Source organism: Tinamus guttatus, unplaced genomic scaffold (assembly GCF_059628265.1).
Source record: "Tinamus guttatus ecotype Peru unplaced genomic scaffold, ASM5962826v1 Tinamus_guttatus_pri_ptg000293l, whole genome shotgun sequence".
Lineage (NCBI taxonomy): Eukaryota > Metazoa > Chordata > Aves > Tinamiformes > Tinamidae > Tinamus > Tinamus guttatus.
In genome coordinates this window covers 1,143,167-1,163,763 of record NW_028288827.1, presented here as the reverse complement: position 1 = coordinate 1,163,763, position 20,597 = coordinate 1,143,167, and the positions used below count along the sequence as shown (strand labels likewise).

Sequence of the window (20,597 nt, the reverse complement as noted above, 5' to 3'; positions counted from 1 at the left end):
CGATGCTCGGCGAGCGCGGCTCCCTGCGCGCCCCGCGGCCGTAGCGCGGATGCGCCCGCCTTCCCCGCGCCTCTTCGGAAATCCCATCTCGCCTCTTTCTTTTCTTTTTTTTCCCCTATTTTTTCCCGTGTGTTGTTGTTGTTTTTGCTGCCCCTCCATCTTTTCTTCCCTCCCTCGTCGCCGGCCGCCCACCCCCGCCCCCACGCCGACCCCGCTCGCGCTTCCTGCCAGCCTCGGGACTGCCTTTTCTCATTGCGGTTATTTCCATGTTTCTAGGTTTGGGTGATTTTGCTAAAATGCATCACCAACAGCGAATGGCTGCCTTAGGGACGGACAAAGAACTGAGTGATTTACTGGATTTCAGTGCGGTAAGAAACAACGCTGGAAATTAACAACAGCTGTAAAAAAAAATATCTGCTAGCTGCTCTGGTAAACTAAAAAAAAAAAAAAAGGCAACAAAAGCAAACTGCGAGCTAACTACATTGGGTATTTTTTTAACCGGCAGCTAGAAGCACGGTAAATATCTTTTCGCTTTGAAAAAAAAAGAAAAAAAAAATTAAGAGGCTTTTTTTTTTTTTTGGATTCTTTCGTCTTGCGGGCGCCGCTGCCGCGTCTGGCGTCGGGCTGGGCTCGGGTGGCGCGGCCCGGTTCGGTTCGGTTCGGTTCCGTCCCACGCTGCGCGGGCGGGCGCGGGGCCGCGCTTTAAAGTTGCGCGGGGGGCGCGGGGGCGGCGGCGCGGGGCTCGCGTGGGGGCCCGCGGGGCCTCCCCCCTCCCCCGACCCCCCCCCAGCATCATCCGCGCCCCCCCGGGGGCCAGCGCTGCACCTCGCCTTGCTCCGCTTATTTATTAAATTAATTAATTAATTTGGGGGGGGGGGGGGGAAGGGGGGGGAGCGAGGGAAGGTGCGCGAGCTCCGCCAGCGCCCGCCGAGCCACTCGGGCTCGCGCGAGCGAGCGGGGAGCACCCCGGCCCGACATGGACATCGCCGCCTTCATGGCCAAGGTTTCTCCCTCCGCAAAACTTTTCTTCCCTCTTTTTTCCTTTTTTTTTTTTTTCCCCCCTTTCTTTCTTCTTCCTCGGCTTCGCGGGGCGGGCGGCGAGCGCGGCCGAGGCGCGGCGGCCGCCTCCTCTAACGCGGCCTCTTCCCTGCTCTCTCCTAGATGTTCTCCCCTCCCGTGAGCAGCGGGAAGAACGGACCGACCTCCTTGGCCAGCGGGCACTTCAGCGGCTCAAGTAGGTAGCGCTCGGGCGCGCGCGCCGCTCCGGTGCCGGCCGCATCCCGGTGCCGGCCGCATCCCGGCTGCCCATCCCGGGAGCGCCGGCTCCGAGCCCTTCGCCCTGTTAGTTCCACCGGGCTGGGGCGTTTGCACAGCATTTCTGCGCGTTTATGATTATTTTAAATAGCAACTTGTGTGAGGTAGCTCAAGGTGAGCTCCTTGGAATCTTTTGTTTTCTTGCTTTTGAATTTGGTTATTCCTAAGCACGGGGAGGTTGTTTATTTCCCGTTCCAGCTGCTATCTTTGTGTGCGGGAGCGGCGATAATCCGAGCATCTTGAGCCAGAAGGAATTTTGTGGCTAGGAACGGAGGCTGCTGGAATTAAATAAATAACGGAGCTCGCCGGTGCGGCTCTGCCAGGGCGCTCGGTGGCAAGGCCGGCTTCGCTGCGGGAATATTTTCCCAAATCTTTTTCCGCCGAGTTATTCAGCCGGGGGGATTTTTCCGCTCCGGAGCGGGGCGTTTTCCCGTGGAATAGCGGGAGCTTTTGGAGGGGCTGCGGATGCAGCGGGGGGATTTGCGGTGCGGCCGCGAGCAGGTGGCACAAGGAAGGGTGCCTTGGTGGCCGGGCGCGCGGGCACCGCCAGCAGCTCAAGTTTTCCATGGAGTTTCCGCGTGCCCGTGGGATGAGGAGCAGGCGGGGAGATGCTGCCGGGGCCGGCATATCCTTAGATATTTATCAAGTGCCATCCTGCAATTATTCAGCGCTCGTTTTATGCCTTTTTATTCCGCCCCGGCTTTCAAAACAATTGCGGAGTTTTGCTTTGCCTTCACAAATTTGCTTTTCATTTGAGTGGGGCGACTTGGAGAATTTTATTGTTAGCTTCGAACAACTTTCCGCTCGCAATTCGCCTCGTTTCTCCCAAGCTAAAGCTTTTTTTCGATGCCGTCTTTCGCGTTTTCGGAATTATGGAATTTTAGCAAGCCGTGCGAGCGAGTGTGTGTTGGATTTGTTTTTGTTGGAGGGAGCTGGAACGTGTTTGCCAGGCAGATCCGTTGCTCGAGCTGGTGCAGCAGCCGGTGCAGCGGAGGAGACGCTCGTGTTTCATAAATGCCCCTCTGCGGAGCCGGCTCCGTCGGAAGGGACCGGAGGCCCCAAAACCCGAGTAGCGAGTGACAGGATTTATTTTGCTTTGTTTTCCTTTACCTCTCTAAGCGGAGGGCGTTGCGGCGACTTGGGGGCATTGTTTAAGGCGTGCGGATGGTTTCCGGAGCTGAAGTTTAGGAAAAGGACCTTGGAAAATGACACCTGAGCTCGGGCCGCGCTTGGATGCGGGGCCGTGCGGGCTGCGCCGCTGCTGCTGGGGTCCTATGGGCACCTCTGGGCACGTGGCTGCGCTCCCGGCCGGAGGATCCGGGCACGCTCTTCCCATGGGAATCCGTGTCCCGTTGCTCCTTGCTGCTCGCACGTGGGGATTTTAGTTGCCTTTTTCCCCAAAGTTGCCCCTGGGATGGACAGGAAGCGGCTGCTCCCGCTCGCCGCCGTGGCCGGAGCATCCCGGGATGCTGGATAAATACGTGGAGGGATTAGGGGTCGTTAACAGCGCCGGAGCGGGGTTGATTATTCCAATTATCCCCATTGCTAACGTGGGATCGGAGCGGCCGGCGCTCACCTTTTCCGCAGGGCCGCACGGACATCCCGGGAAGCACGGGTGTCCCTCCTCGCCACCAGCCCCAAACTTCTCTTATATCAAAAAATAATAATTAAAAAAAGGGCCCCGGAGCCAAGTAATCCCAAGCAGCGAAGTGAAACTAGCTGGACCCTGGGCAGTGCGGCGATGTTTCATGCGTCGAGCCCTCCTAAGAGCGCCCTGCTCCTCTAATATCCGCTGCTCCGGCGTGATTTGTAACGTGCGAGTGGAAATAAAGCGAAGCCCCTTTTTTTTTTTCTTTTCCCCCCCTTTTTTAATCCGTAATTCCCCCAACATGGCTCCGGAGGCAGGAATGTAACCTGAGCCCGGCGGCCGCGACATTCCCGGCCTTCCCTTCCCTTCCCGGGGAGCATTTTTCACATGAAAGGCTTTTGTGAGCGGGGCCGAGGAGCAGGAGTTTCTGTTTGATGTTTGCAGGTGTTCGGCAGGGAGCACGGAACGATCCGGCCGCTGCCCTTCATCATCATCATCATCATCATTATTATTATTTTTTTTAAGAAAGTCTCCAGGGAGTAACCCCCCCTGATACCCGGTGCATTTGTAAAGCGATTTCATACCTGTTATTTAAATCAAACAGCTTCCCCCTGTTAGAATCCAGGGGCCTTTTGAAAAGCTTTTTTTTTAAGAAAGTTGCCAGAATAAAATGAATTTTCCCGAATTTTCTGCACATTTTGGCCACATTTTTCTGAACGGCCGCTGCTTCTGCGGCAAAAACACCCGCGTGGAGCCGCACGGGAGCCCGTGCCAGGGAGGATGCCCATGGCTGGCATGGGGTTGCGAGGGCTTTTCGGCTCCGGCGATGCCGAAGGATTTGCTGGAATCGGGAATTTTCCAGCCCCGTCAATGCAACCCCGCGTCCTCCCCGTTCCACTCGTTTTTTGCTCCTTCTAATTGAAGTGGTTAATTGTACCTGGCTTGGGGAGCATCTGCTCTCGCTCGCCCGCTGCGCCGGGCAGCGCCGGGGAAGCGACGCCAAGCGCCGGCTTTAGAGGCTCGCTCTTAATTTCGCCATTAGTTTGATTAAGGCTTGTCCGGCATTAGAATAACAGTGATTACAATACATCTTAATCTAGGAATCCACAAATTCAGCTGGCCTTTGCAGAGCTTTTGTACTTTCGGTGTGGCTATTAAGCGAATGGCTGCAAAAAGCAGGTATTTAAGGACGGTCCGTTCATTATTTTTTGGTTTTGGACTGGGGCCTCCTGGGAAAGGCGCGTATTTTTGCCATTACCGGTTGATCAGCAGGAAAGCTGATGCAAAACACAATCTTTATGTGGAAGCGCAGGGCTGGGGGCACATTGGGGTGCCTGCAACGCGGGTGCACGGGGAGGTGCATTGGAAGGTGCATTTCCCTTGGTTGGGGGTTAGAATGCAAGGCGATGCAGCAGGAAGCGCTGCAGCGGGGGAATTGCAAGCACGTGGATTGCTCGGCAGCGCGGTTGCAATGGACGGCGTGCCGGCGGGCAGCTGCTTTGCAGCTATTTCGGGCCGTGCGGGCGCGCGACGCGGAGCGGGTCGTGCCGTGCCCTGGCGCGGGCAGCAGGCACCCAGCGGGGCCCGGGCGTCCGGGCCGCTTTCCCCCCTCGCGTGCAGGAAGGCGGCTGCTCCCGCACTCCTTGTCCGTCCCTTGTGTTCCAGGACTGCGAGGAGGAGCAGCAGGAGGAGGAGAGCTCGTGGCCCTGCGTTGCCCTGGGTGCCACCATGCACGGGTGCTGCATTGCCCTGGGTGTCACCGTGCACAGGTGTTGCGCCGCCCTGGGTGCCACGGTGCACAGGTGTTGCATTGCCCTGGTGTCACCGTGCACGGGTGTTGCATTGCCCGGGGTGTCACCGTGCACGGGTGTTGCATTGCCCGGGGTGTCACCGTGCACGGGTGTTGCATTGCCCTGGGTGTCACCGTGCACGGGTGCTGCATTGCCCTGATGTCACCGTGCACGGGTGCTGCATTGCCCTGGGTGTCACCGTGCACGGGTGCTGCATTGCCCTGGGTGCCACGGTGCACGGGTGCTGCATTGCCCTGGTGTCACCGTGCACGGGTGTTGCATTGCCCTGGGTGTCACCGTGCACGGGTGCTGCATTGCCCTGGTGTCACCGTGCACGGGTGTTGCATTGCCCTGGGTGTCACCGTGCACGGGTGCTGCATTGCCCTGGTGTCACCGTGCACGGGTGTTGCATTGCCCTGGTGTCACCGTGCACGGGTGCTGCATTGCCCTGGGTGTCACCGTGCACGGGTGTTGCATTGCCCTGGTGTCACCGTGCACGGGTGTTGCATTGCCCTGGGTGTCACCGTGCACGGGTGCTGCATTGCCCTGGTGTCACCGTGCACGGGTGTTGCATTGCCCTGGGTGTCACCGTGCACGGGTGCTGCATTGCCCTGGTGTCACCGTGCACGGGTGTTGCATTGCCCTGGGTGTCACCGTGCACGGGTGCTGCATTGCCCTGGTGTCACCGTGCACGGGTGTTGCATTGCCCTGGGTGTCACCGTGCACGGGTGTTGCATTGCCCTGGTGTCACCGTGCACGGGTGCTGCATTGCCCTGGTGTCACCGTGCACGGGTGCTGCATTGCCCTGGTGTCACCATGCACCGGTGCTGCATTGCCCTGGTGTCACCGTGCACGGCTGCTGCATTGCCCTGGGTGTCACCGTGCACGGGTGTTGCATTGCCCTGGTGTCACCGTGCACGGGTGCTGCATTGCCCTGGATGTCACCGTGCACGGGTGCTGCATTGCCCTGGTGTCACCGTGCACGGGTGTTGCGCCGCCCTGGGTGCCACGGTGCATGTGCAGCAGGGTTGCATTGCCCTGGGTACCTCTGCTTGCAGGTGTTGCAGCACTCTGGGCACAGCCATACGTGCACGGCCGTTGTGTTGGCCTGGGCGCACCGCTGTGCATGCGTGGGTGGGTGCTGCGCTGCGCCGGGTGCCACGGTGCACGTGTGCCGGGCGTTGCACTGGTCTGGTTGCAGCAGTGCACGTGTGCCGGGCGTTGCACTGACCCAGCTGCTGCGGCGGGTGCATGCAGGCACCGCTCTGGGTGTGTTGCACCGCTGTGCACGTGTGCCAGGCGTTGCATGGGTGCAGCACCGTGCATGCACACTGAGCGATGCACTGATGTGGGTGCTGTGCTGCTCGTAGGTGCTGCGCAGGGTTGGGTGCAGCACCGTGCATGCATGCAGGGCGATGCACTGATGTGGGTGCTGTGCTGCTCACATGCAGGTGCTGCGCAGGGTCGGGTGCAGCACCGTGCATGCATGCCGGGCAATGCACTGACATGGGTGCTGTGCTGCACGGGCACTGCACAGGGTTGGATGCAGCACCGTGCATGCACACGGGGCAATGCACTGACGTGGGTGCTGTGCTGCACGGGCACTGCACAGGGTTGGGTGCAGCACTGTGCATGCATGCCAGATGATGCATTGACGTGGGTGCTGTCCTGCACGGGCGCTGCACAGGGTTGGGTGCAGCACCGTGCATGCACACCAGGCAATGCACTGACATGGGTGCTGTGCTGCATGGGTGCTGCACAGGGTCGGATGCAGCACCGTGCATGCACACCAGGCAATGCACTGACGTGGGTGCTGTGCTGCACGGTGCTGTGCAGGCTTGGGTGCAGCACCGTGCATGCACACCAGGCGATGCACTGACCTGGGTGCTGTGCTGCATGGGTGCTGCGCAGGGTTGGGTGCAGCACCGTGCATGCACACCGGGCGATGCACTGACGTGCGTGCTGTGCTGCATGGACACTGCACAGGGTCGGCTGCAGCACTGTGCATGCATGCCAGGCATTGCACTGACATGCGTGCTCTGCTACTTGCATGCAGGCGCTGCACAGGGTTGGGTGCAGAGCACCCGGCTGGGCGCAAGGCAGCGCAGGGAGGGCCTGGTGCAGCGCAGAGGTCACGGGTTTTGTCACCGTCACACTTGTCCACCACCCCTGAGTATATTTAATAACCTGGAAACATGCACAGGGCCGGGGGCGCTTGGAGAGGCGAGCGGCACCGCCCAGCTCCTTCCTGCGTCATTCCCATCACGGGCAAGAGCAGCATCCCTGCACCGAATTCCCAAGGAGCAGGGAATAGGCCCCAGGAGCTGCACATGCTTTGCTGGTGCAGCAAGCACACATTGACATTTATTTTATTTAATTTTCTCCTCCGTGGGGAGAATCTTTCCTGGATTTGGGGGTCGCTTTGCCATTCCCCTCTCCTGCTGCGGAAGGGTTTATGGATGGTGCTCGGGATGGGGCACGAGCTGCTCCCACCGCATGTCACGGTGCCGTAACGGGGAAAGCGCTTAAATAACAGGCGGGTAACTAAGTGGCACGAGCACATAGAATTGTGTAATGAAAGTTTATGCTGTTAATTGCTCAAATCTCTCTTAAATGCCCAGAATCGTGGCACGCTAAAAGCTGTCGTATAAACAGTGCTGATTCGAGCTCAGCATCCTTCCTTTTGCCCTCCTTCCCCTCCGCGACGGGCACCGCCGCGCTGCGCATCGAGCACCTGCTCCTGCTTCCCAAGGCTGCTTCCCAAGGAACGGGGCCCATCCCGGGATGCTGAGGTGCTTCAGGCCGTGGTTTCTGGGGACTTCTGCTTTCTTCTCATTTTCTTAGAAGTTTACCTACAAAGCCTCTTGTGCACTGCCCATGCAGCAACCGATGCCTCTGTCTGCATGATTTTAGGGAAGCGCCCATGGAAATGATGGGAAGCGCTTGCATTCGGGGGCTGTTGCATCCCTGGCATGTGCCTCATCCATCAGGAAACGGGGCTTGTGCCCCGGGGGGGTATCCTGGGCTCTATCCCAAGGCTGCTCCCGCTTTGCAGGGAAAACTGCGGGAAGAGGCCGGCTCGGGAGCGGGGCCGGGCTGAGCTCGGGAGATGCTCTGGGATGCAGCGGTGCCGGAGCGGGATGCGCCCGGTGCATTTGGAGGAGCACCGGAGCAAAGATTAGAAAAACACGTTTCCTGATCACTATTTGTCCTCATTTTCTTTATTTTTCTTCTTAAAGCCAACACGATGTTGTGTGGTCGCGGGTGCAGCCGTTCCCTGTTGTCTTCCGTGGCTGTCACCGATGCCCTTTGCTTAGTTTTCCTTACAGAATTCCTTAGTTTTCCTGTGCTTGGACTCGCTGGTGTCACCTATTAGCTGCTGCCTTTGGGTTGGCTTGAAATTTGTGCTTAAATTTGTTCTTTGTGCTCTCCTAAGCCAACTTATTAAATGCTGTTTTGTCCGTCGTGGCCCTCTGGGAAAAATTAAGCATTAAGCCCCGCTCAGAGACCAGACACCGCTTTATTCCGCAGGATCCGCGTTGTTAGCGAGCCCCTTGCTTCACTTTTGTTTTCTGTGTCTAAATGCTTTGTTGATTTTACACTCCTTGGAAAGATTTACTTACGTAGGAAATGCTGTGCTTTGTTGTATAAACAGGGGAAAAATCGTGTTCCTAAAATTAAATATTTTGTAAACACTGCAAGCCAGAGCTTTTAATTCGTGAGCTGGCTTATTAGCTAATGGACGTTGTCTTTTTCCCTCTCCTAATTTTCTCATTTGGGGTTGGGGTTTTGGTCCCTGTGCAGGCTCGTGGTGCAAAGTGTAGCTAAGTGCAGTACAAATTAAATAATTGTTCTTTTATAACCCCAAACCCGGCTCATTTGAAGCATAAGAACGTTGCCACCTTCAGAAATGTGCAACAACCAGAATTTTTCCTAAGCCGTTCCCGAGAATGCAGCCAAGTCCAGGCTTGTGTGGGTTGGTATCCTGGTTGCTTCCCAGCTCCGTGTGGCTCCCAGCTTGTCCGGGTGTTTATCCGCTCCTTTTCTCCATTTCTCCCCATTACCAACTTGCTTGGATTCGCTCCTTGGCCTTGGATCTTGCTTCCAAGACCTCCCCATTCCCACTGGGTTATCTGCTGCAGACATCGGGGTGGAGGAAGGCTTGCAAGCTCTTCAACCCAAACCATGCCCAGGCAGCAGATAAGAGCATTGGTAATCACATTTCCATACTTCTAAAAGACCCGTTGCCTGTTATTTTCCGAGTGCTTGGTATCGCCGTCGTGCCCGCAGTACCTGAGCGCAAGAAGATTGCATTTATTGTGCTTAAAGTAGGATATTTCCAGATATTAAAAATGTAGTTTAACTTGCTTTCTGCATTTATTTTTTGCCTGTGAAAAGTCTTCTGCCTCTTCACCATCAGGTGAAGGTGATGGGTCTGAAAACGGGGCATGGCTGGATGCTGTCCCTAACGCAGAGCTGCCGTTTTCTGGCTCCAGAATAGAAAGTGCAGGATTATTAAAGAAGCGGCTTCGTTCCTGTTGATACAGAGCAGTTTCCTCTCCCGGTACCCCGGGTCCTGGAGGGAGAGGGATGGGGCCTCCGGGAGCATCCCCCTGCATCCCGCTCCCGCGGAGCATCCCGCTGGCGGCAGATGGGTGCCCGCGAGGAGACGGGAAAGCTTCTCCCTTTTTTTCGGAGCTAATGCCTTCAAATGGCTCTTTCCAGGCACCCATCTCTCCACGCTGCCTATAAAGAGCGCTCGGTGACTTGCTGCCTGCTTTCTAGATGGTTAAAGTTAAATGAGATGAATCCCGTCTTAATGGTCCCCTGGGCCTACTTGAGTCTTTTTTGAGAACACAAAACCCTTCCTTCTTCTGGCTCTGAAGAATCAAGGGACCACATCGTATAAACTGGAGAAGCGCTCTCTCCCTGCAGTGCTTTCCGGTGTTATTTATGTATTTAGAGTGTTTATTAAAGGCTGCCGCTCCGGCGTTGCGCGGCGTCGAGGGTTAATTGGGTCCCGCTCCAGAGCTAATTGGTTCCGGTCGGCTCCCGAAGACGAGACGTGAACCGGACCCTCCTCCGCGGGCGATCCCGGGATCCCCTTGGCGCCTTCGGAGAGCGGCGTTTTCCCTGCCTTGCCATTCCAGCCCATTCCTAACAGTGGATTCCCAAAATCCGGGATCTGCCCGGCCGCGGTTGCTCGTCTCCCTTGGTAGCATCTTTTGATCCGAATCCAGCTCGGTGACTAACAGCGCCCGAGTCCAAAGAGTTATTCTGAGGCTTTTGAGTCAGTCCCAATTTTGCCTTAAAATGGGTTTGCTTACATGCAAGAGCTGTTTTGCTCGCCCGCGTTTATTGTTGCGTTTTTGAATCATTCTCGACTGGAAAGGTCTCCGATTTCTTTTTTTCCCCCCCCTAATCTAATTGGCGTTTCCTGGGAGAACTTACTTAAGAAAGAAGGACGTGTCATTTACTGATGCATGAGCATGGGGACGGTCCTCACAGAGATATGCCACAATTTCCAGGTGCTTGCTGCCCAATCCTGGGTTTATAAAACGGGTGGAAAATGTGGTAGGAACCGTTTTTCTGCAGGGCTTTCCCACCTTGTGTCTCCAGCTCCTGCAGCAGCGCTGCGAATACGGCGCTTTGGAGACAGGGAGCTAATAAATAGGAAGAAGTTAAACACCCGATGGGAAAACATTAGCTGGGCCCTATGACTGCACAACCTGCATGCTCTTTGGAGTAATAAAAAATAATAGATAACATGCAGAGGAAGTGGTGTGGGGTTTATACAGCGGGAATATATCAGCATAGCTCCGTGGACACCCCATAGCCGTGCCCAGGCAGCATCCCTTAGTGGGATAAGGTGTAAAATCGCTTTTCTTGGAGCAAGGGCAGCGAGGAGAGTCCTTGCTGGCTGGCAGAGGAGCTGCAGCTCCCTAGGCGCTTCCGAAGATCTCGCCGCGTTCCCTTCCTTTTCAGCTTCCATTGTGGAATTAAAGTGCGCGTTTCCTGCTCGCTCGTTTGGCTCAAGCCTCCTTCAAGCGCACATGCAATAATTTGTCTTCTTCATCTCCTCGTCGTGCTCGTGGTTGTGCTGCGTTCGCCTACCGGGAGGCTTCGGGGATCCGGAGAGGCGGGATGAATATGGATGAAGGAGGGGAAAAAATGGGAATCTTCCTCCCGGCTTCCCCACGGGAAGGACCGGGTGGGATGGAGATGGGTGCAGAGCGGCACCCTTGGGAGCCAAGGGCTCTGCTTATTTATTATTATCCAGAATTATTTTCTCATATCCATTCCTTGAGGCTTTGCTCGGAGATGATGTTTTCGGGCGATGGAGCAAACTTTTCAATAGTTTCTGTGTTTTAAAGCAATTTAAGAATTATTCTTCCCTACCCGCTTAATTTGCAGGGAAACTTCTCTTTGAAAAACTCGCTGCCATCCGTACGACGAGGGTATGCTTTGTATTTCCTTGTCCTACTGTTTGGGTTATAAACATATTTAAAAAAATATATTCACATACACAACATTATCATGATTCGGCTTAAGCATCTGTGGTTATAAGTGCACTTCATTTCACCTAATTAAGTTATTTAGTCATTTACACATTAGCAGTGTACTACATATTCCACTTTTACAGGAACTTATTTTAATTATACCCACAGTTCTGTTCTGCTCCATTATAGCCATAGATCAAGCTGAATAATAACCATTCTAAAAGCCATATGCTAAAAGAGATTATAGGTCATTAAGGCCAAATTAAGGTAACATTTCTGATGGTCACAAACAGAAGTCTAACCAACAATTAGCTTTTTTCAGGTCTGGAGATAGGGTCCTCTTTGGGCTTTTAAGATGACAACCAAAGGACAATCTCCGAGTTCCTAATTGTCGGCATTGGTTTCAGAGGTTGCAATTGCTGAAATTAATAAGGTTTGCTCAGGCAGAACGATATTTGTTTGTTTTTTTCCCTCTTGCTCCCATTCAGGGGGTTGTCCCACGTATCCCTGCTCTTCCAAACGGGTCCAAGCCTGGCCCTTTGTGGCCATGGGAAGCGGAGGCGGCTTCCCCGGGTGTCCCCTGGCCCTGGGGACACCGCCTGGCACGGGGCAGAGCTGGGACTAAGTGTCTGCAGGTTAATCCTGCTGCCCAGTTTGCACCGAAGGAGCCCGGGCACGTGTGCACGTGCAGCCACCGGGAGCTGTGGCTGTTTCAGAGGAACATTTATAATGCCTTTATTGGATAAAAATAACTCTTTTGACAAAAAAAAAGCTACATATGGGTGTGAAATATAAAAATATATATAGTAAAAATGGCTGTTGACCATTTAAAGCTGCTGGTAGAAGGATGGGACGGGAATGGCGCCTCTCATCCCACGGCCGAGGCTGGCAGATCCCTCGGATCCCGGCGCGTTTAATCCAAAACGGGCGATATTACAGACTCGGATCCCCTCGCCGGCTGGCGTGGCTTAGGAATAATAGCAGGAAAAAGAGCAAAAAAAGCAGTCGCTTATCTAATGGTTGTGTTTAAAACAGGTAATCCGCATTCCTGGCGGGCTCTCCCCGCAGCCGGCTGGCGGGCCGCCCGCCGCTCGTCACTCCCGCGCGTCTCCCGTTGCCAACCGAGTCTTATAATAAGTCTTCGGATAATAAGTTTGGTATTGCAAAGCGTTTCCTTGGTGTTTATAGGTGTATATCAACCCCGTTTATTGGAATGTTTGCAGGAGGAAATCGGGGCTGGAAGGGACATTTGGGATTAGCCGCTCTGGTTGCCTGCTGTTGCTTCGATCGCCGTGCTTTGTCTTACAATCTTTTCGGTTTTATTTTTGGCTCCGAGGAACATCTTGGAATAACGTGGCAGCATCTCAGCCCCGATGGCCAGCAGTCTTATTGTAATGTTTTGACAAAATTTCAGTGCGGCCGGTTTGCGCTCGCCTGTTCTCGTTCCAGCACTTCGGCGGCACGTTTCCCGGCCCCATCTGTCCCCGTCCCCACCGCGCGGAACGCGTCTCCACCAAACGGGGGGAATGTCTCTCCTTGGGGGTTTGCTCGGGATTTGGATGCGGAGTGGGATTGAGCAGCCCTCGTTTTGCTCTTGGGAAGTACAAAAGGGCGCTTGCCTGCAAATCCGGTCTTTGCGTCGGTGCGTGTGTGTCTGGACAGCGGAATTTTGCCACTCAAATGTTATTCTGGAGATAAATACACTTGCTGGCCTAGTCTAGGTGTTCATGGGTTCCTAGCAGAGCTTTGCTCGCAGGAGGTAAAGCCCCTTTCATCAGTAGGGCCAAAATGGTGAAATCTGCTCTGAAATACTGACATTGAAGTGCCGTAGAGCCTCGCGTCCCACCGGTTGTGAGGACATCGTGTCCTCCACGCTTGGCTCGTGGGTCCCCAAGCCCCTCGCTGTGTCCTTGCCCATGATAAAGCTGGTAGGTAGGGGCTTGCCTTGGGTTGCACCTCGGTCTTGCGTTGTCACTGCCCCCGTGTTGAGCTGCAGGGATGGGGGTTGGAGTGGGTACGGGAGCGTTTCTGATGGATTTCCTTGTGCTCCAGGTCCAGTGGGTGTTGTAGTCCGGCTCTCATTCCTTGCAGCACCGTTTCCTCCCACCTTGACTTCTACTCTGACCATGCCCTTGGCCGCTGGGTTGCCCTTGGGCCTTGGGTTGCCCTTGGGCGTTGCGTTGCCCTCAACCTTGGGTTGCCCTTGGGCGTTGTGTTGCCCTTGGGCGTTGTGTTGCCCTTGGACCTTGGGTTGCCCTTGGGCGTTGTGTTGCCCTTGGGCACCGGGTTGCCCTTGGGCGTTGTGTTGCCCTTGGGCCTTGGGTTGCCCTTGGGCCTTGGGTTGCCCTTGGGCGCTGGGTTGCCCTTGGGCCTTGCGTTGCCCTTGGGCACCGGGTTGCCCTTGGGCGTTGTGTTGCCCTTGGGCCGTGGGTTGCCCTTGGGCACCAGGTTGCCCTTGGGCGTTGCGTTGCCCTCAACCTTGGGTTGCTCTTGGGTGCTGGGTTGCCCTTGGGTGTTGGGTTTTGGGTAGGTTTCATGCCTGACCTGAGATGCGAATGGTAACATCAGCAGCTCTTTGTATTGTCACCCTCTGCCTGGCTCCGCTCTTGACGAAACCTCCCGTGGGCGCCGTCCGGAATCGCCCGCGGCTCCGTGGGTTCCCACCAGGCTCAGACTCATGGAATTCAGAGGCTTTTCCTGCATTTTTGTCATGGCTAGGGAGCCCTATTTAAAGCACCGCGCTCGCGGCGGAGCCCCTCTAACCTTGCCGTGCGCGGCGGGACGTCGCCCGGCGCGGCAGCTCCGCCGGCTGTGACACGGAGACGCGTTCGCAGCCCCGGAGCTGCTGGAAGTGCCTGTGTTTTATTTAAACAGCGCGAGCGTTGAGCGTTGGCACCTTCTTATTTAAGAGAAACGGGACTCTTAAGGGTGACATCACGGGAGCATCGCGCGCGGGCACGTTTGGAAGAGACGAGTGCGTTTTAACGTGTTCCCTCCGATTCCCTCTCCGAATCCTGTAGGAAATTGCATTGTGGGGTCCCTGGAATAGACACCAACGTTTTTTCCTTAAACTGTGAAATTTCTATCTCCACGTCTATCATTTGCAAGAGCAGCTAGAGCTCTCCTTCCTATATAATTAGTCATCGAAACAATCTGAATTCCACGGTCTGCTATCAGTGAGATGGAAACCAGCTCTCACTTTTGCAAATCTGGCCATTGATTTGAAGTATCCGAAATAAAGGTGTGGAAACCAGCTTTAAAATCTCCCTTTTAATTAACGAGTTATTTTGGTCACTGGAAGCAGAAGAAATTTGTATTGAGCAGGGTGTATTTTAATTTGAAATTTCAGGAAGATTCCATGGCAACTGTAATATGAAAGGAGGAGAATCTTTCATGAAACCTTAGATTTTAGGTAATCAGGTTTGTTTACGTGCTTTTTTGTTTTGTTTTGAACAAAATCCTAGCAGTTGGACCGTGAGCCTTGTACGGTTGTCTCTTTGCGATAGGTAAATTATTGTGAATTGAAATGGTCTTGAAACTTCATAAACACCGTCGCAGCCTTTCAGGAAAATAAGAAATATTGTGCACTCTCCTGAAAACGCTTTCCCCAAATATTTGTAATTCAAAGATTAAAAGAAGGGTTCACAGTCGAATTTTTAATATGCAGTAATTAGTGTTGAAAAATAGTAAGAAAAAGACAGACAACTATATAAACATTTTCTGCACGCCATCAAAGGTAAATATTGAGTGATAGGAAAATAATAACGTTACCGGTGATAGCAGATAAATCTGGTGGCTGTTCAAGATTTTATTTCTTACTTAGGCCATTGCAGCGCCGTATTACTGAGGTTTATTTGAAGTATGAATACAAAGAAGAACTTTACCAGGTTGCTCGTCACAGAAGTTGCTATCTAAAGGGAAATATCACTGATGGAAAACCAGAGAGACTAAATAGATATATTTGGTCTCACAGGCAGTCCATTAATTTGCTCAAATTAAATATTATCTTTAAATATTGAAAGGTTAAATGTACACTGATAATGGATTTAGACAGCCATTAAGTCATAATTGCTCTCTAATGCAGTTAGCAAAAGACATTATTTGATATAACTTATTGAAAAGGGACTAAAAGCACCAGGATTATTTTTTTTTTCACTTGCCCTTTTTCATATAAATACACCAGATTAAATTCCATTTTCATCTTACATGGGGGAGCCTTCTCAGTGCCGTGTTTGTGGGGTTGGAGCAAGCGCGCGGGATGCTCCAAATGGGTGAATTTGTGTCCGACGGTCCCTTTTGGGGGACATACCCCCAATTTGGGTCCTTTTGGGTGAAATAACCCCAATTTGGGTCCCAACCTGGCAGCTCCATAGTCACAGAGCTCATAGGACTTTCCTCTATGTCGAAAATAATAAATAAATAAAAGATGGTTATCAGCATGTTCTTGGGTAGTGCCTCTTGTCCAAAGCCTGCAAGGGGCTTAATCGTAAGTGCATGTTATCCCTAGCTAGAGTATTTTTCTTCTTTAATGAAATTTAATGTGATTGTATCAAATAGGAGCCTTATTTAAAGTAAAGGAAAATGTCCCCATCTAGTATGGTCGTATACTGAAAGTTCAAAATTGTTCTAGAATATCGTGCCGCTTTTTTTTGGGTAATTCACGCAATTTAGCTAATGAGTCAGGGTGAAATAATGTGTGTTATTTTCTTGTTCTGAATCGCACGAAATAAAAATATGAACGGAGCGGCTGCGAAATGATTCATAAGGAGAAATTAATTACAAATTCCAAAAGGATGGGGTGGCAGGAGGCGGTTTCAGACTTTTTCAGACTCGTGTCTCCGTGAAAAATGTATTTCTGCAAAAACAGGGTTTTCTTTGTTTGTTTTGCAATATATGATGCTTTCTCCTTGGGCTACTTAAATTTGGGGTCAGATTTAGAGAGTTGACCTTGAGTTGACCTTTTTTTTGGTCATTTAAACAAAATATTATGTGGCATGAGTGTGCCTGCAGTTCGGGTATCTCCTGCTTTCCCATTAACGCAGCTGGGGTGGAGAAGAGACATCCCAATCCGAGCAGAAAAGGGAAGAGGGAGTAGAAAGAAGAGGCCGAGAGCAGGTCGGTTGTCTGCTTTTGGGCTGAAAATTGAGGAAAAGTGCACAGAAGGATACTGGAAAATGGACAGAAAAATGGCAGCAGAAGAGAGAACGTTCCTTGCTAAAGGAGAGCGGAGAGAGTCTAAGGAAGAGCAGAAGGAAAACAAGGAAAGTCATTCGACGAGTGGCAGCGGGAGGACCCCAAAGTGACACGTAATAGGGGAAAACGAAGAGTATTTATGAAATACCAGTCAAATTAGAAAGTGAGGTGAGGGGGAATTATTAAGTACGGGTTGGAAAGGACAGAAGGCCCCGGAGCGCTTCTGCAGGACGCGCTTTATTTACTGGGATGCTCACAAGGAAGCTTTTGGGCCCCATGTTGGGGTTGCAACGGGAGCAAATGTTGCTCCCCAAGGAAGCCTTTCTGGTCCAGACGGGCTCCCTTGGCCTCAGAATTGCACAAAAAGGAAAAAAATCCTCCTCCTGAAACACTGAACTTTATCTGAAAATAGAGAGGGTAGAGAGAGTGGAATAACCCCCCGGGAAACCTGTGTCCCATCACAAGGAGCGGTGATGGAAATCATAGGGTTGTTATGGTTGGAGAAGACCTTTGAGACCCTCGAGTCTGACCGAAATGCAGTGCAAACACAGAGCCGCTTCCCTCTCCGCGGTCCCTGCAGCTCCCGGCCGGCCTCTCCGCACCCTTTTCCCAGCTCCGCTTTCCTGCGGGAGCCGCCTTGGAGCAGCTCCAGCCTTCGGCAGATGTGGATAAGATCCCAGATGAGTAACATAGTTTTTTTCCCCATTCTTTATTTCTTTTTTGCAACGCACACCTTGCTGCCGGCGCGCGGGAGAGCAGCTAATCCCAGCGCTCGCTCCGGGCTGCTCCCATCCTGCTCCCGGAATCGCTCCCGGGATCCCCAACGCCGCCCTGGGAAAGGCCGGAGTCGTGCATGGGTGTCCAAGTGGGATGTTGGAAGCGCGTAGCATCCCATCGGGAAGCAGGGGACTCTTCCGCAAGGAGCCCACCTGCATCTCCGAGTGCCCCTTTCCCAACCACGGGGAAAACAAGTGAAATCAGCGGCAAAACGGGCCTTAGCGCGCGAGCAACAAAGCAGCTGAGGATGCGGGCAGCTCGCCTCGCTTTGATTTTTTATTCATATACGAAACAAGCCCGAGATTTGTTAATTTTGCTCAAGTGCCATGGCAACATACGGAGCTGGTTTGCGGTGTATTTTTGGAAGCGGTGACTCACGCGCGTTCCCGCTGCTCGGAGGGAGCGCGGGCGCCGCGCGGGCGCCACCGACCCCATGCCCAGGGTGTCCCCCAGAGCGTCCCCCGTGTCCCCATCTCGCAGGGAGGCACTTGGCACCGGCCACAACGCGGGTCCCGCGTCGCATCCGGAGGCTCTTGAAGCCGCCGTGTTGCTCGGGAAAACCCGCGCGCCGGATCCGGAACGCCGCCGGGACCAGGTGGCAGCACGTTGGGTTTGTTTTCCCATTCCCATTCCCAGCGTCGAAACTCGTGGAGCGTCTTTAACCGATAATTTGTTTAGCTCCCTACCTCCTAATTGGGCCGAGCCGTAACTCGGTAGCTTTATCTCTTTCCTATTCCTCATTTTATTTCGGTTTCAATTAGCGAGTGCGCCTTTAGCGAGAGACGGAGATTGTTTTTCTATCTCTTACAAGATTTGCCTGCCAGAGAAATAGGTTTTATTGCCTCAGATGCTCGAATAGCAGCTCCCCTTCCCCGGGAATGGGGAGACCAAGCAGCAAATTTGCCCTAGGTTTGGGCTTCCCATGCGATGCTGCTGCCCTCTCCTTGGAGCTTTCCCCCGTTGGCATCTCCAGTTGAACGGAAAAATGGCTTTAATCTCCATTTCACCTCTAGAATTGCAAAGAACAAGGCGGGAAACTTGGCTCCTGGGTGTGTCTTCACCTAACGGATATTAAGGAAGAAAATGGAAATTAACAAAGAAAATGGAAATTTACAAAGAAAATGGAAATTAACAAAGAAAATGGAAACCCCTCCCCTCGAGGAGCTAAAAAACAGAGTGTCAGAGTTTCCTAAAAAACAGTATTTCTCTGGGTATCGCTTGCATTTTAGCTTTGCCAGGTCAACTTAGTAATCTCTGTATTTCCCTGACATTGAAAAGAGTGAATGTGACTTTATTTATTTACTCCAAATTTTATATCGCGATTTCCAGCAAGTTTTGTGTTTGGATGAAATTGAGAATTAAATTCTAATGAAAAAAACCCAGCAATTTGAATCATTTTTTATTAATTGAAATCTAAGCTTACCAAATTGTTCTGCATTAAGGTGAACAGAGGCGCAAAAAATGTGAGCCCTGGAAGTTAGTGCCCTGAAATGTTACTTTTTGGGTTGCTTTTTGCTCTAGAATTAGCAAATCTCCAGCTTTCCGCGTTCATGTTTTGGTGGGAGGCTGTAAGGAAAAGCCAAGCTTAAAAATATGTGGAATTATCCCATGTGTGTCTACAGAGGAGATGAACTTTCCTGCACACCCTCGTGCTGGTTATTTCCACCAGACTAAAGGTTTCCACTTCTTTGAAACGTGAACATTGAATTTGCAATGCGTGAAAATTAACTTTCCTTTAGTTTTTTATCCACTGCGAATTTAGGCCTTGACAGAAGTCAAAGGTTTTAAATTTGCACGGAATTATTTTGAAAAGGAAATTATACTTAATTTCCACGTTTGAGGTTTGATTTTTTTGACCGATAAAAGTAATTGTTTTCCCTAGCCGGGCATTAGTTTTCCCCTAGAGTCCTTAGTTTTCAGTTTTGTACCACGGCCAAGGAAGTGATGGGAGGCAACGGCGGGGAAAAATCCTTGAGGATATTAAATGTTGAAGGATTAAATAAGAAAAAAAATCCCACATTAAATTCGCAGGGACTATATACTGCTTCTTCCACAACGCAGTGTTGTATTTCAAATGAGGGATGAAAAAATTAAGTAATAAATTAAGTTGTGACCAAAAAACTTTTCCCAACTCCGAGTGAGCGCAGTCGCAAGCACCTTAGCGGGAAGGGCTGCTTGCTGCACGATTCCTGCTTTTCCTTGCTCATCCTAAGTGGAAAAGCATCTCTGGGAATGCTGACATGGGAATGAAAATCATCCAGCACATCTAAATCTTAAAAAGATTTAAAAGGCTACAGCGAGGTTGATCTTTGCGATACCTGGATTTGGGAAAACTGAGGAGGAATTTGCATGGGCGCAGCCGGCGCTGGCTCTGGTGCAATTTTAATGCTCCTCCTCGCCCCTTTTTGGAAAACCAAAACCCCAAACGGGCAAAATTCAATATACGCGTTGCCTTTAGTGCAAAATGGCCTTGTTTCTTTTTTAATAATCGCCTTTTCCCAGGCTGTTAATCGCTTCCTGGGCTGAAGTCACAGCGCGGGGTGACATCACCTCGCTGCCAAGGAAGCTCCTCTGATGTCATCCCGGCAATTGAGGCGGTAACTCGGTTAATTCCGCATTAGAGCCCTCGTTACTCGGGCTGCAGGATCACAGGGGAGAAGTTTCCTTTGGAGAAGAGGGAGGTCTCTAATTACCGACGTGGAGGAGACGCGGGGAGCGGGCAGGGGGGATCAATTTGCGAGAAGCGCCGCCATTTGGACCGGCCTTTACGAGCCGAGCTGCAGAGATCTGTCACGAGCTGCCAATGCCCAGGCTCGGCGCCCGGTTATTTCACATGGGCAATTAGCAGCTCCGAGGAGCTCCCTCCGGCAGCCGCTCCGCGCTCGGGAGCGCATCCGGCTCGGGAGGCGCCGCGGGTTCCCGGTGACCTCCAGGATGCGGCTTTGCCCGCGTCTTCATCGCTCATCCGGAGCGTCCCCAGCTCCCCGGGGACACCGGGGTGCTGACGGGGCGGGAAGGCGGGATGCCACCTGCTTGGAGGAGCTCTGGAGGACACGGCTCTCGGTTCATCATAGACGACACCGCGTCCAGGCCATCCCCTTGATTTTGCTAGGGAGTTTCTGTTTGCTGACCTTTGTCAGCCGATTTGGGATTATTTCACATTGAAATGAGCCTCGGAAGGGCAGCTGCGATAAAAACGATTCTCTGAAACGCTTCCCTATTAAAAGACGCGTCGGAAAAAGCAGCATCCCGGGGCGAAGGAGCCCCCGCGCTCGCGGTGCTGCGCCGGGCGCGCTCGGCTCCGCAGGGCTGGAGGTGGCCGCAATCCTTCACACGCATCCAGGGAATGACTTCCATGAATAAAGCGGAAAGACGAGAAGGGAAAACGCGACACCTGTGTAAATCTCCTCAGATGAGACTAAACCAAGTATACCT

The 20,597-nt window shown here is 52.7% G+C and overlaps 1 protein-coding gene across 1 annotated transcript in view; it reads left to right on the top strand.

Annotated features, from left to right (window-relative positions):
* The first annotated feature begins 241 nt into the window (after positions 1-241).
* The window catches only part of TCF4 (transcription factor 4), a 100,203-nt gene continuing 79,847 nt past the window's right edge, over positions 242-20,597 (top strand). Inside the window, exons 1-2 of the mRNA XM_088527869.1 lie at positions 242-368; positions 1,162-1,234. Of these exons, the coding sequence (XP_088383995.1) occupies positions 267-368; positions 1,162-1,234 (175 nt within the window). The 5' untranslated portion in view covers positions 242-266. The remainder of the gene's footprint in view (positions 369-1,161; positions 1,235-20,597) is intronic.